Genomic DNA, 15,747 nt, shown 5'->3' with positions numbered 1-15,747 from the left:
AGATGTTACGGGCATCCTAAGTAGTACGTAACGGCATATTATTTAACCTTGACATGCCCACCCCTGCAAGATGTTCATGTGTTTTAAATCTGCTACATTCACATATTTGGTCGGGATTGAAAAAGTCATAACAGTTGAACTTAACGGAGAAAGACAATCTTACTAGGGTTGTATCTTGTGTGTGCATGCGTTCTTTTATTTTTGATTTAACTATTTTAAATGTTTCCACTCCTTTAAGTCCGTCCTGTGTACTTGTATTTCTTCTGACATGTATCTACTAAATGTAAAAGATTACATAAAAACAATGAAGTGCGGGTTGTAAGCTAATAACAGTGTATCACTGTTTTAAGCCCTGCAAACCTTAGAGTTTAATATTTAACCTTGTTGCAAAACAAGTCTCTTCGGTGGGCTGTTGTGTCACATATAATATCTGAATTTTGAATATTCATGAAATGCTTTGGAAGACTTGGCTTTGAAATCTTTTACAATTTCTTAGTCATTTGATATGATATTAATCTTAGAGGCTTTTGAGCTGATATGTGTGTGTTTTTTAAACCTACAGGTCTATCAACCAGTGTTAAACATGTGGGGAAACCAAGAGCCGTACGTAACCAGCCAAAGAGATGGAAGATTTCCCCAGGTAAATAACTTTTTCTAACAACAGTCTATGAGCTGTCCAGATATAGATTTGTCTGACAGTTATTAGTAGGTCCTCAGACAGAGATTGTGCCCCTACACCACAATGGAGTACCAGAACATGGCAGAATTCACAGTGGCAATACACTCACTATAAACCCCTGAATGACCCAACTACCACATCCTCTTCCTAAACCTAATTTTTCCCATTTAATAGATTAAAATGCCCTTAGTAATCCCCTTCTATCTTATTCAGTGCGGCAGAAGAGAGGTACCTTAGGTTGCAATGAGTCATTGTACCCTTGATGTAAGTGTGACTACAGGAAAATTCCCGCTTCCTCTTAGCTGATGATGCTGGCCTAGGAACCTGTTTACGGTGCCTAAGTAACTGAAGAGACAGGAGAGCCTTATGCCTCCTAATTAATGTAGATTCCTTTAGTAAAAGGGGGAGATAGGCAGGGAATTCTAGCCCTGAAGAAAGCAGAGTGACCTGCAAGGACTTGTCGATTTTGGCTGAAACACATAGGCATCAATTTCGGATGTTGAAACCAGAAAGTTCTAAGATGCATCTGGCGTTGGATTTCTTTTAACAATGGCACAGATGCCCGTGGAATAAACCGATATATACGGTTTATCCATAGCCATCTTTAACTGGAACCCTGCATTTTCCAGAAAGGCCAATTTATCTTGTGCTCCAGAATTCTGTTTGGGTGAGCCCATCAGGGTGGTACTTCCCTATCTACCCTGATGAGAGGAGGAACCCATGATGAAGCATGTCATCAAATGACCAGTGATGTGTCTCCTATATTCTCTTTAAAGAGACTCCTGTAGGATGTTTGGAGAGCCCTAGGATAGGGAGTAAATGATTTTTGTGCCATTGCACTCTTCATGGTTTAGATGTTAGTTGATTAGGAGTGCTTGCAATGGTAAAATAAACAAAAACTCTCATTCGCTCTGGGTGTAAAAGACCCTTATATCTTAGCCACTGTGTTTGTCAACACAAAACTCATTGCTCTTTTTCCTGGCATATGCATATGAAGCAGTTTAATAGTTTATAAAGTGCCACACTGCTGCATGGTCGGATCTTTTAGCACCGCAGTCTATTGCCATTTGTAATTATTTTGCTCTCCCAGTATGGTTGTTCTGAATTGTCTCCTTCAATTGGCTTGTTTATTTTTCTGCACCCATTCAAGATTTTAGGGGATGTTGTTGAATTATTGACTCTCAACGTTCGAACTTCCACAGAACAATAAAGCCCCAGTCCTCACCCTGGTGACTCCAGCCGTCTCCAAGGCAGGCAATGCCACAGGGAAGAAGTGACTCCAATCACCTTTTGAGCTGAAAACAGACTCACAAACCCCTTGTAGCAAACCTAGCATCGCCTACCATTCACAGAGCCCCATAGCCACTCCTAATATTGTAAAAATTCTTCTTTTATACAACCAACCTAATTTAAGCATCCCACACAGGAAGCATCTCATATAACTCTCCGTGACTTTTAGTACATTACCTAGACCAGGATATTGGATTACCAATGTCTGTTAGAATATTGTTGACAAAAATATCATGTGGACAGAATATTGTGTCAAATATATTGAGGATCAAAATATCGAGATGGTAAGGGCACATAGGCAAGTATACGTTTTCTATTCTTAACTCCACAACCACATACTTTGATGATATATAAATCATCAAGGGGCATAGATGTGGAGTAAAGTATAGTAAAACTTGCTTACCCATAGCCATAGAAACTTACCTTCCCAATATTTTTGTCCTTGACATTCTTGACACAATATTTTGTCCATACATTATTTTTTCTAGGTATTTGTCCAAATACCTAGATTACTTAGAATGCGCCCTAAAATACGAACCCTTTGGTCTCTCTGACGTGGGCAGCTTGCATTTCCCATTGTTATTCTTTGATAGGAGGTGGATTTGTTAGAAAGTTTGAGGGACAGGCCACAAATTGAACATTTAATCAAGCTATAACTCTGTTTCCCATCCTCTATTTACCAACAAGAGGGTGCGAGTGCACTGCAGTTTCCAAACAGCTATCCTTAGACGTATCAGAAATAGTTTCAAACAATCTGTCGACTAAAAGTAAAGCTCAGTCCAAGTAGACCAGTTCATACTGACCGATCCATATTTTCAAAGTATATTCAGAGGATCTTCGGTTCCTATGTACCAATAGATTGTAAACTTGTAACTCTGTCTCCACTCTTCTCTATACCACAAAGATCCTGCTGATTGCTGCAATTTTCAAACAGCTATCCTCAGAAGTATGTGAAATATTAGCAACCAAAGCTCTGGTGTGAAGGTAAAGTTTAGTCAAGGTAGACCATTCCCTACTGACCAGTCAATGCTTCCAAACTACATTTGGATGATCTCATGTTCCCTTGTACCAGTAGATTGTTGCTACTCATTGTGCTTTTTAATATCCTATGGTCAAAAACCTGCACCACAAGTATTTGTGGTGCACGTTTTGCAAGGACCGGTCTCTGTTTGGTCATGGTAGGTGCTAAAATAGGCTAGAGCTGTGATTTTGATGAATTTGTGATTTTAATTTGTCATTCCTTTGCAACATCATAACAGTGGTGGAAAGATTTGATCTTTAAGACCTATGTAATATCCCAGCCAAGCAATGGAAACCTAACCTATCCTAAAAGCTAGTACTGTTGTGTATATGCGTGTTCTGTAAATGGCCAGCACACCTGCTCCCTTCCTCATTTAGGAGGCTGGGGTATTGTTTAATAGATCTCATAGGAGCTGCGTCTGGACCTCGGATAAATATCACTTGGTATTGCTGAGGGTTGAGTTCTCACCTCCATTAGTTTTGCTGCATGGTATATTTTCTGTCATTAGGACCGGACAATTGGCTGTTACTTTATTTAAACACTTAACCTCAACCACAGTTTGGTTCTAGATTGTTCCTAAGGAACACACCGTAAATACCTAAAGAAACGCCTTACATATTGGGTGCTGTACAGTTCTTTTTGTGGTGTTTGCTCAAATGGCTGCATTTAGACCAGGTCAGTCCGGATTGTCCATTCATGGACGGACAAAAGGATTTGTGAGTGTAAGTGCTAGCAACTATAAGACGCTTATACTGAAGAGACATTCATGTATTGCATTAAGTTACTGAAGAAAGAGCTGGAAAAGTATTTTTTTCCTTTCACATGTAGATCTTTATGACAGTAATCAACTGGGAGACAATTATCCGCATTGTTTCTGTGGCCAAATAAATGGTTGCAAGAATCATGATTATCCCAGTGATGAAAACACAATCCAAATTAAGGAAAGGAGCTGCTCTGTCTTTTGGATTCAGTATAAGGCACTGCCTGTTAGAGCTATTTAGGCCATATCACACCAGGAAACTATGATTTTCTCAATGTTTCCAGGCCGAGAGTTATTAGGTCTGCAAACAGTGGACCAGGTAATTCCTGGTCCGGAGACCCAGAATCAATATCTTATGGGAAATACACAAAAAGGTCAAATCAATCACAAGGAACACAGATACAAATATGTTGATACTGCACCAATCAAAGTACAGGCAATTTCAGCAGGGACTGTGCAGGCAACCATTGAAGACAGTCATAAGTTGGTATTCCTGGAATTCAGTTTATCATGAAGCAGCAAGAGCGCTGCTTTAGAGAGATTTAACACTAAGCCATGTTTGGTCATCCAAGAAAACATTTAATTCTATATATCTGGGAGAGGCATCACCAAAAATGATTTCTTTCATCCATACATCCAGAAGTCATTGAGTATCATATGCTTACATGAAGAAGATCATGTCTTAATATAGCTGGCGAGAAAGAGGAGATATATGAAAATTAGACAACAGCTGGAACAGGGACAGGACTTGGGGGTCCCCCTTGGCACAGGACAAAACCCCGATGAACAGCAGTCTAGCTGAAAAGCTTGATTTATTTCAGTCAGAAAGGTTTCTGTCTGCTGCCTTCAAAATAGTCAACCACCAAATTCAATTGGATCGTCTCAATTCTACATCAAGGATTGGCAGCTAGTTACAGTAAGTAACTAGCTGCCTATCCTTCTTGGTGTAGAATTGTGAGACAGTCCAATTGAATTTGGTGGTTGACTATTTTGAAGGCAGGAGAAAGATGTAATCAAATCAGACCCAACATTGTTGCCATCCACTATTATGTTCAACTCATCCAGGGCCAATTTTGCTACTAATTATGTGTCAACACGTGGTAAAAAACCTTCCTGATTAGAATCTAAAAGAGGATGGCTTTCTACAGAGTGTTAAAATGTTTTCCTGACACTTGTTCTAAAAGTTGCTGGTTAAGGTAATAAGGAAATGGGGTGGAAATTGGCATGGTTCTAGGTAGTGTTCAAAGATAATTTTATTATTAAAGGATGAAATGTTGTTGACTTATTTTCCATTAGAAATCATGCATGGCACTAAGGAACCGTTGAAGATTTTCAAATGAGTATTACAGACAGAGCTTTGGCTTTCCCCCCCCAAACATTGTTTTATTATTATTTAACAAATAAACATGGCATACATGTAAGCATTATTAATGCTCTAATAGAACATATAGTAAGTTTGATACAGATCATCCAAATTTCCATACAGTATTTATGCAGATATAATGACATAATGTCCGCTACTCAGTCAGCCTGTCTGTTTCATGACAGGTGAGTAAAATTTGGAAATTCCAAAGGGTCTAGTATGTGGCCAGTGATATGGGGGGGTGTGAGTTGAAGTTTTGCAGAGGGGGGTTACATCACATCCAACCAGGATACCCAGGCACTATCATGCTTGGAGGGTGTAGGAAAGTGGATTATTAATAGGTGGAGGTATTCACCTTCAGCTAGTAATAATACCACAATCACTAATAGGCCTAGTGAAGTCTCAATAAATGAATCCTTGTTCCACCCTTGGACAAGGAAAAAGTCAACGTTTTAGGCATACCATGATGGAGCTCTTGCCGGATAGGTTGAGACTAGGTCCCAGTCAAAAGATTACCTTCGGTCTTTTGCTTGGAGCTTTTCTCTCGTCGACGGGTCCTCTGGCTTCTCGAATCAAAAGTTCAATTCAACAATGACAGCCTGCAGCCACACAATGCCTTGGTGAGCCCCTGGAAGTCTTTGTCCTCAACGGTGAGGAGCTCCAGAGCATTCAGCGGGGTAAACCAGCACGGTCAGGCTGATTCGCGAGTCGACAACAGCAGTTTGATTCTCGATGTCGAGCCGGTCTCCTCCTGGAGCTTTTGTGCAAAACTTTGCAGCACGTTTCCAAATTTTGGAATCTTGAAATGTCATGGTTCCTTTGGGGAAAATAAGTGTCCACTAGCTTAGTCCAAGGGTTCAGAGACTTTGGGTTGCCACCTTGGGGGCCATGACTCAATTCCCCTCAAGCACTTGCACAGTCCAGGAAAAATCCAGTTGCCACTCTCTTTGGCTGGGCAGGTGACTTCTTCCAGCTTTGTTGTTCCTGTTGCTGATCATGGAGTTCACTCCTTTTCCTTTGAGTCGGGCACAGTCCTTTCTTAGTGGAGCCTTGGGAGTGCAGCAAGAGCAGTCTTTTTCAGTGAAAGCCTTCTGTGGTGCAGTTCAAGGATCCAGTAGGGCAGTCCTTCCTCTACTGTTGTTTCAGGCAGTGTTCTGAGGAGCTCCTGTGGCTCTCCCATATTTATTTTCCATTGTGAGCAAGCAAGAGGGGAGGACACCCCAACCAATAGGTGTAAAGTTACCTCCCTCTGCTATTACCACTTCCTGTGAAGTGTGGCATATTTTTTATCCAGAATGCACTGTTTTCCCAAAAATCCAAATGGAGAAAATCTCTCCTTGCTGTGTGTATCTGTGTAACTCAACCCAAAGGTGTGGTTACCATCTGAGTACACTCCCCTTCCAGCCCCTCTCTTAATCTTACTAGGGGGGCTCCCATCTGGCTGGGGATCAAGTAAGTGGGGACTGGCCTGGGCCCTGTGACCTTGGTTCACCTGCCTTTGAAGTCCAGCTTATCGCCTCAGCCCTCTTTTTTTCCGGAGTTTTATATAGCGCGAACTTGGCCCAAAGGTATCAGATATCAGGGTGCTTTACATGAGCACCAGTTGTGTTACACAAGAACACATTCATTTTTGTTAGGCCCAGGAAGATTAAGAGATTTGCCCAGAATCACCGGATGTTGAGCATCAGAAATGTTAGGGAGGAAATTTAAATATTCATGGAAGACTGGTGAAAGTGTAAATAAAAATCCATGCATTTATTTGATGTAAAATGGGCTTTTCTAACCAGATCTTGTGGTTAGCAGTAATGATGTTGATCTAGGTTGCAGTACTATTAGCTAGGTAGTGAACATTCTGAAGTATAGATTGCTTTAGATGCACTTTGGTGATATACGTAGCAGCAAGTTTGAACGTATTCCTCTCGATTCAACTACAGCTGTTCAGGAACATTTCCTATTAAAACATTCTTGATTTTGACTTGATGTTTTTATGTTGCCGAATGTCCAACACCTACCTGAAGCTCAGCCCACCCAACCAAGACAGAGTTCCTGTTATTGCCACGGAAACGAAACAAACCAGGCTTATTGATATGAAACTATACCACTTCAAACCCTAACTTCCACCAAATGACTAGTCACATGAGTTCAACCTGTTCTCCTACCTCACCATCACACGTTGCCAAAATAACAGAGGGCCTGGTCCCAGCACTCTCTTCTAAACAAATCCAAACCATTTCTTCCAGAAAGTGACTTCAGAACTTCTGCGAGAGCAACCCTCATACTCTTGCATCTGGATGTTGATAATGCCCAAGTCCATAGCATCCCAGGCTTCACATTTGCTCCCCAGAGGGACGTCCAACATGCCACAGCACGTCTCATCCAGGGCCTGAAGAAATATGATCTCATAACCTTATCCTGATGAAACACCTTTGGTTCCTCTTGCCAAACTGCACCATCTTCAAAACCTGCTGCAGCATTTACAAAGCCAGCACCACCAGCATGTGTTGTAGACAAGCTCATCAGCTGCCAGAACTCCATTAGATGGCTAACTAAAAAGTGTGAAAAAGAAAATAAACAAGACAGCAGTCCTTTTCCATTTGTGCACCCAGGATCTAAAATAACATACTTTTATCCTTCAGGACCACCCAACATTGCTTCAATTTGGGTAAAAGCTGAAGTTTCGCCTTTTTAAATAACACTGCATCACAGCGCATTAACCATCCATAAGCCAGCTTCCACTCCTATTACCCATTGACTTTATGCTTGTCTTTGACCGTGAGCAGCACCACATGGCTTTGTGGCTAGGATCGCGCTATAGAAATATCATATATATACATACATACAGACAGAATTATTGCTGTCTGTTGCAGTATTGTAATGTAATTTCAGCTGGTCAGCGGTATCATGCACAGGCTTTATATAGATTTTTTTTTTTTAAAGTATATGAGATTAGGCCAACCCTTGCAGACTGACATCTTTTTAAAGGTGGTAAAAGTACAGCGCTACATTTAAAATTGAGAAGAGCAGCCAGACAGAGGAAGCCACCATCCTTCAGAAGATGCTCTGGCCACTCATTTACGGCCGTGGGCAAGCAGGTGAAAGGCTGCCTAGTTGTTGAGTGGATGCGCTGTTATCAATTAGAGAGGGGTGATTTTTGATATTGTACAGGTCCCAAATCTGGGCATCATTCACAAGTGTCTGCAGTCCATTGTCTATGACCACAGCCTCTTCTCTACTCCTGATTGACTTGGTGCCTGTGTATACATGTTTTTAATTTAATGGTTTTCTATGCTACTGTTTCACCCGTTATGTACTAGCTGTGCACCGAATGTGCTCTGAAATGCAATAAGTTAGTCAGACATCTAAGTTCGAACTCTGTTTATAGGGAGGCAAAAATATTTGATTTTAACTACTTCTTGCTGGACATTAGTGACCATTTGTGATCGCGAGCTAACAATGAGGGCACAATCACTGTATTAATATGCCAGCGGCACTGTGGAGCATAAATATCTGTTTTACCTGTGCAGCTTACTTGAACAACTCTTGGAACCCTCTGAGCCTGCACACTTTACCTATCCTGCTGGTCCTAATGACGGGAACCTTCACATGACTCGATGGAACTGGTGATGAAGTTCTGCATGGATTGCAACCTGTAGTTCCTCTTCTGCCTTCTAACCTATGGTTATGAAGATGGCACAGGTTATGTTAGCAGTAGCAGCTGGTTATCGTTGAGAGTGTTGAGGCTTATTATATATCTGCGCCCACATGCATACACACATACCACGCACACGTGCTCATGCATCTATTCATGCATGCACACACTAACTCTACCTCTCTCATGTTCTCATGCACAAACATACACGCTCCCACCCACACCAACACAGCATTTTACAGTCTTTAAAAAAAATCTTATTTACCCTCCGCCACCAGAAGGTGTCCTGCTTCAGTCCTTGCAGTTGAAGTCCTTGCACTGCGAGGCCTGGAAATGCATGTAAATTTTGATTGGCAGTGTGGGCCTTGTTTGACTCTGTGCTGGCTTAGGTCACCGAGAGGTAGCGCTCTGTTTGAGTGCAGTAAGGACTGCTTGAAGGCCCGCCTCTGCTGAGTGCGCTACATACATAAACTGTGTATAATGACTTGAACAAGTTCTTCTCGCATGTCAAGACATGTACAGTTTGTGTATCTTGTTTCCTACAGTCACTGTGAGAGCCCGAAGGTGGGATGCACAGTGTCAGAGTAGACCCTCAGAGTGAGAGCAAGAAAAAAACAGGGGGGCGGGGCAGTGCCAAAGCCCCCTAATGGATGAGTCGCCACTGATTGGTAGATTACTTTTAGTTCAGAAATAAATCATCATATGCCATCCTTTAGAAACAGCAGTTCAGCAAAACAAAGCAATTGTATTTGTCATCTTTTGAGGTGGGCAATCATTAATGGAAACCTGTGCAATATTGACTCCAAAGAAAGCTGTGCATCTGTGCCCTTTGTAGCCATTGTGGCCAACAGCAACAGCTATAATGTGAACTTAGAGATCATATTTTCTTTTCTTAAAATAAGTAAAAGAAAAACCACAGACACTGTTTTGCTCTGTTTCCCTGGGGTCTGCTAATGACTCACTGTCTGGCTCCACATTTAGCCAGAAAACAAACTCAAGCTGTACCTAATTACATTTAAGCTGAGTATACTATTTCTTCCTCTACAGAAAGAAATTGAAGGAACCATGCAGCTGATAAAAGCTCAGCTCACATGCTGTGGCGTTGTTATGAATGTATGAGTTCAGATCTAGGGGTTACAGATGCCACTGCCAGATGCCACTCCACAAACAAGATTCCCATGTCTCCAACTGTTTCTTTCCCATTCTCACTATACAGATACACTGGGAGATAATATTTGCTTCATAATTCTGTCCAGCTTATCCTTTCTCGTATTTTCTAGTGCCTACTGATTTCAGCACTTGCACACGCGGCGCAACCACCGGCGAGCAGTGCACCCACCGGCGGGGTGACCACAAATGGTGGTTCGTCCTCACCAACAATCCCTTTTTGGCACATGTCAACACTTGGAAGAGATATATTGACGATATATTGATGATTTGGAATGGTGAGACTATCCAACTCAATTTGTTCCACCAATGGCTAAACCAGTGCGACCCTAACATTCAGTTCACCATGCAGTCCAGCAATCAGGAGATACCCTTCCTCGATTTAAAAATCTTCCACGAAGATGATAAACTTCTTACTACCCTATATAGGAAGCCAACGGAAAGAAATTCGCTACTGAGATACAGTAGCCACCACCCGCGCGGCTTGCGCGACAATCTCCCAGTGGGACAGTTCCTGCGGATCCGCAGGAACTGCACGAAACGATCGGACTACACTACAGAATCTGAGAACCTAACAGCCAGGTTAATACTAAGAGGTTACCCAAAACGCCTGGTTAAGAGGGCCCGGAAGAGGGCATGGTACAACCCACGGGACACTCTGCTCTCACCCAAACATCCCAATACATCACGTCAAAATAACAAAATGATATGTGTTACAACATTCTCCACACGCAGTAATGCAGTGAAAAAGATCATCAATAAACACTGGAACATTATATCCACGGAGATTGACCAACCTGACCCACCGATGCATTCTTTTAAGAAAGCAATGAGCATTAAGGACCATGTGGTGCATTCCTTCCTTGAGGACCCGGTTGAACCAACGATTCGGTCACTCTGGAGTTTACCACCAATCATAGGTCACTTCAAGTGTGGTTCGTGTAAAGCATGCCCCACAACTATGCAATCAAAGAAATTTGAATACAAGCATCAGACCATTACATTACAATCACATACCAACTGCAATTCTAGCAACGTCATCTATGGGATCCTGTGTCCATGTGACCGACTATATATTGGCCAGACACAGCAGAAAGTCAAGGCCAGAATCCTTCAACACCAAAGTCGAATCAGATGTAATGTGACAGGTGCACCCTTAGTCGATCACTATCACCAACTGGGACACCACCCCGAAGAAATGAAATGGATTGTTTTGGAAAAGACAGAACTGGGACCTCGGGGAGGTAATATATCCTCTATCCTGCTTATTAGAGAGTCAAAAATGATGATCCGCTTTGACACGATTCTAACTGGTTTAAATGAGCAAGACCCGAGTAATGCCCAACTAGCTACCCTCGGTAGCTCATGAACAAGGTTCTTTTTTGCTCTGTTCTCCCCAGCCCATTTTCTAACCTGTGGTTAACGTTATTTCTGAGACATTGTATGATGTTGACCATGAGCCTTTTTTGACCAATGTACGTATTATGCACATGCATTTTTTGATTGTTCTTTTCCCACCGGAACCATACTTTGTCATATCCAGCAAGCTTGTATCCATTCACATGTATCGACATGACCAATTGACGCCTTTTTTCAATGTAATCACCTTCTATTTCTCTTGCATCCTCATCTGAAAATGTTGACCGATATGAGCTCATATGTCTGTTTTAACAACCATTGGTTGCCTTTTTCATTAATATGCTGTGCCGGTTTAATGTGTCATTTTTCAACCTTGAGACGCTTCGAACCAATGCATTCATTGTATAACAGTCATTTCATTTATGTGTTTTCTCAATTGATCACGAGTTTTACTGTATGCTCTTTATTATATGTAATTTTGCAATCCAAAAGTGCACAATCGTTTGTAAATCAATGAGATCCTTTCTCATTACTTTTACGTGATCCCCTACGTGCATATTTCACCATCTCAACCCCAATCCGTTGATTAGTTTGATCCCCCGGGCCCCGACGAGGCCCTTTCAGTCTTGCATTTTATTAAATGATATTCATTAACACATTTAATCTGACATTATCCTATTTACTCTATTTTTGTCCGGGATTTCATTTACCCACCTTCTATCTTCTAACCTCGCATTTGAACTACTCGAATGGTCTTTCTTCTATTCTCCAGTTATTGGCAGCATCCTGCTGCTGCACCCGGTTTAACGTCACGCGGTTCCAGCGTTCTCCTTATCTGGGAGCCGCTCCGCGTCCTCAGTTAGCCGGTAGAGTCGAGCGAGTTCAGTCTTGCACGCCGTCTCAAGGTAAGGGAACTATTTGGAAGACACTCCGTTTACTTTGATTAATTTGACCCAGATTTTTGTCCCTGTCCATATGTTTAGTCCCCCGTTTCACTCATAGTCATTTTTTGCCTTATTCATTATTGCTATGGTTTTTCACCTGTACGTGCTTCTGGTCAAACTTCAGTCCGGTTAATTAGTCCTCGGGCACAACACGATTAATCGCCTTTTTGTTTACCTTTTGGGTATAAGCTAGTCCTGCTGGATTCGACTCATTAATTATACATTTTCTCAGTTTTGCTATTTGACTGGACTTGTTAGTCCCGCTTTCTGACATCTTAGTATACGGATGATAATGTGGGTGACCTGGTCCTGTTAGCTCTGTATTTCTCTATTGTAGGACCACCTATTGTTTCACTCATTTATAGAACGCTTTCTCCATTTGTTTTTAGAGGCTGTTTCCTCGGTGATTCGTCTCACCCTACATACCGATTACACAGCGGTGTGCTTTTGATGGAGTATTCTATTCCTCCCTTTTTTCAAAAAATACACGTGAGTTTAGATTTATTTGGAGTCATCACCCACCTCCCGCTTTTAAAACCAACTGCATTGTTGACCTTACTGTCGCTTTTAAATTAATTTTTAGGTGACTTTCACTCCCACCTGACTTTTTGAGCCTTCTGTGCCCAGATGCCAAGCTGTCACTGACTTGATGTCCTCCCTTTTTCTGGTAATTACGGCAGTCATATCATTATCCAGTCCTACAGTTGAATTTCCGCTTGGCACTATTCCTTTTTTAACTCCCACCCATATCTTTGCATAGGTGCCTACCTTCCCCGGTTCACCATCCTCTTTGTCCTGAGGAAGACCCCACCTGTAAGGATTTAACCTACCTACCTTTGAAGAGGGGTCGAAACGTCGACATCCCATCATGCCAGTACCCTCAATAGTGCGCCGAGCACTGTGAACTTTCACTTGTATATGGCCTCCTGGCAATAATATTTGATTTTGTCAATGAAGGACTCTTGAATATTTGGCACGACACTAAGGTGCCCAACAATTGATTTGTACCATTGCTTTGAACTTGTTTAAGTCACTTATTCTACTACCCTACCCAATTCTTCACTCCCTCCCCTTCCCCGTGGCACCCTGCACATTTGTAAATAGTGTGATTTACTTTATGCATTTATATGCCTGTTCCTAGTGTGATTAAATAACACGATGGTTTTGTCTTAAAATTGTTGCAATTTTTCCTTTTGTTGATCTCTATCAATCTTTATGTATACTCTGGGACCACTTCTATTCCACTGTTTGTTACCCAGGTCCCAGTGATTATTGGGTTTGCCCTTAGTTCTAACGCTTTAATGAGCAGGTGCACACCTGCGAGGTTTTCTTTGTGAATTCTTCCTCTCTCTATAAAATGGTGGAGAGTGAAACCCTCTCCTATACTGAGGAATACATTAACCAGCTGCTACAGGACCCCAGGAATCTCTTTCTGTCATCCGATACACCCAATATTGATTTCACACTCAATGACAAAATAGCTAAACTCGAACGCTTGGAAAAGAAACTAATTCGTACAAAACTTCATGGCCATTTACTTACCAAATATTTACAGGCAAATATAATACCAGTTGGGCTACAGATAAGAAATGAACCTGCTATTTTTGTAGATCTACCAAAATTCAAAGAAGGTTTTAGTTTCATTGCTAACAATGCTTCGCGACATTGGATGGTTCTCGGAGTAGAAACTGCGGCTGAACAGGTTCAGGCCTTGACCAGAGAAATAGCCGCCCTCAAACAAGAAATTGCAGGGGATTCAACCTTGACCAACGCTAAAAGTGCTCTTGAGAATCTCGTAAAATCACTTAAAGACTTTGAAACCACTACGCAGAATAAAAAATTAGATAAACTCTCCAAAGACATCAGGTTCTATGAGAAAAAGAACACATATCCCTATCTCAACGAAGACTATTACAAACAGGATACCTCTGGCCGCTTCACAGGCAGAGGACGAGGGGCCTTCAGAGGAAGAAGGAATTACACCACTTTTTCCGATTCTACGGTTAGTTCTGACAGTGATCCAGAGACTCCTGGCCCCAGTTACGACTATAACTACCGAGACAACTGGTACCCCCCCCAAGGTTATTTCCCTTTTTTAGGGGAAGGCCAATGGAGACCACCGCGAGGACGAGGTGGCAACTGGCCAAGAGGGCCTCCGAGAGGCCAGCAGAATCCACCGAGCGCCAACTGGGACAGAGGCCGAGGGACAACCCCGAAACAAGTTCGATTCCAGCAAGAGAACCACGGAGAGATATCGACGAGGCGCAAAGTCTACAGATGGTAGAGCCCAGCGACAGTCCGGTGGTTAACATCTCTGCATATAACCTCAACGCTGACGAACAGGCGGTACTTTGCAAGGGCTTGTCTTTCGTCCCAACTGCCCATCCGAACTCATTCAACCTTAAAACTGAACTCCAAGGGTTTTTTCGTAAGATCCGTCTCAGGTATTTTTTTAAAAATAAGGAAGACAGTCTACCCAAGTCGGTCACTGGATTAAGGCCTCCATCGAAGTTTTTTCCACCTGCCAATGCTATGAGTAGCAGGATTTTGGCTTACGAGAGCATGGTTCTGAACGATGTTGGTACTTTACTTTCAACATACAAACACACCATACCGAATACCAGTAAGTCTGAGAAAGCGGCTCTCCAAACCCTCCGAAATAACAAAGATATTGTGATCAAGTCTGCCGACAAGGGCGGGGCTATAGTGGTGCAAGATACGACTGCATACAAATCGGAGATTCTACGGCAATTACAAGACGGTGTCAGTTACTCTCTGTTGAGGTCTGATCCAACGAAGGACCTGATGGAGGAAATCCATTTAATAACTCTGGACGCTTTAAACTGTGGTTTTCTAAGTAAATTGGAATACGACTATCTGAATCAACAACATCCACGACTACCTACCATCTATACGTTACCCAAGATACATAAGGATATCCTACATCCACCAGGTCGCCCTATAGTATCTGGCTGCGGATCACTTTTGGAACCCCTATGCAAGTACATAGACATTTTCTTGAAACCATTGGCAGAAGAAACAGAAACATACCTTCGAGACACCATGCAAGTTATTGCAATGATTGATCAACAACCTTTCAACCCATGTGAGCAGTTACTTGTCACCTGTGACATAGTCTCGCTATACACCAGCATTCCGCAGGAGCCTGCACTGGCAGTTATGCGGGAAGTATTGGATCTAAGACCAGCACCAACAAGGGTACCTACAGATTTTATCATAGCTCTCTTGACCATCGCTATGAAAAAGAATTTCTTTTACTTCCAAGGAAAGTACTATGTACAAACAAAAGGAGTCGCGATGGGGGCTGCCTTCGCTCCAGATCTAGCGATCCTATATATGGATAACTTTGAGAAGCGGTTCGTCCTCACCAACAATCCCTTTTTGGCACATGTCAACACTTGGAAGAGATATATTGACGATATATTGATGATTTGGAATGGTGAGACTATCCAACTCAATTTGTTCCACCAATGGCTAAACCAGTGCGACCCTAA

General features: G+C 42.2%; 2 protein-coding genes across 3 annotated transcripts in view; both read left to right on the top strand.

Moving 5' to 3' along the window:
* Nucleotides 1-15,747, top strand: part of NREP (neuronal regeneration related protein) — a 128,952-nt gene that overhangs the window by 93,307 nt on the left and 19,898 nt on the right. For both annotated transcript variants that reach the window (XM_085632593.1, XM_085632594.1), the window contains one exon: nt 563-640. In XM_085632593.1, the coding sequence (XP_085488719.1) occupies nt 563-640 (78 nt within the window). The remainder of the gene's footprint in view (nt 1-562; nt 641-15,747) is intronic.
* LOC146865746 (uncharacterized) lies at nt 10,227-15,669 on the top strand. The gene is made up of 5 exons (XM_085640878.1): nt 10,227-12,193; nt 12,622-12,721; nt 12,816-12,899; nt 12,993-15,613; nt 15,661-15,669. The coding sequence occupies exons 4-5, from the start codon at nt 14,342-14,344 to the stop codon at nt 15,667-15,669; spliced, it is 1,281 nt and encodes a 426-aa protein (XP_085497004.1). The 5' UTR covers nt 10,227-12,193; nt 12,622-12,721; nt 12,816-12,899; nt 12,993-14,341.

Source organism: Triturus cristatus, chromosome 2_1 (assembly GCF_964204655.1).
Source record: "Triturus cristatus chromosome 2_1, aTriCri1.1, whole genome shotgun sequence".
In the NCBI taxonomy this organism is placed as follows: Eukaryota; Metazoa; Chordata; class Amphibia; order Caudata; family Salamandridae; genus Triturus; species Triturus cristatus.
This window is presented reverse-complemented; position numbering and strand designations above follow the sequence as displayed.

What these genes read in the sequence shown, in the direction of transcription:
- LOC146865746 (XM_085640878.1), top strand. Translation starts at nt 14,342, where the DNA reads ATGGAGACCACCGCGAGGACGAGGTGGCAACTGGCCAAGAGGGCCTCC.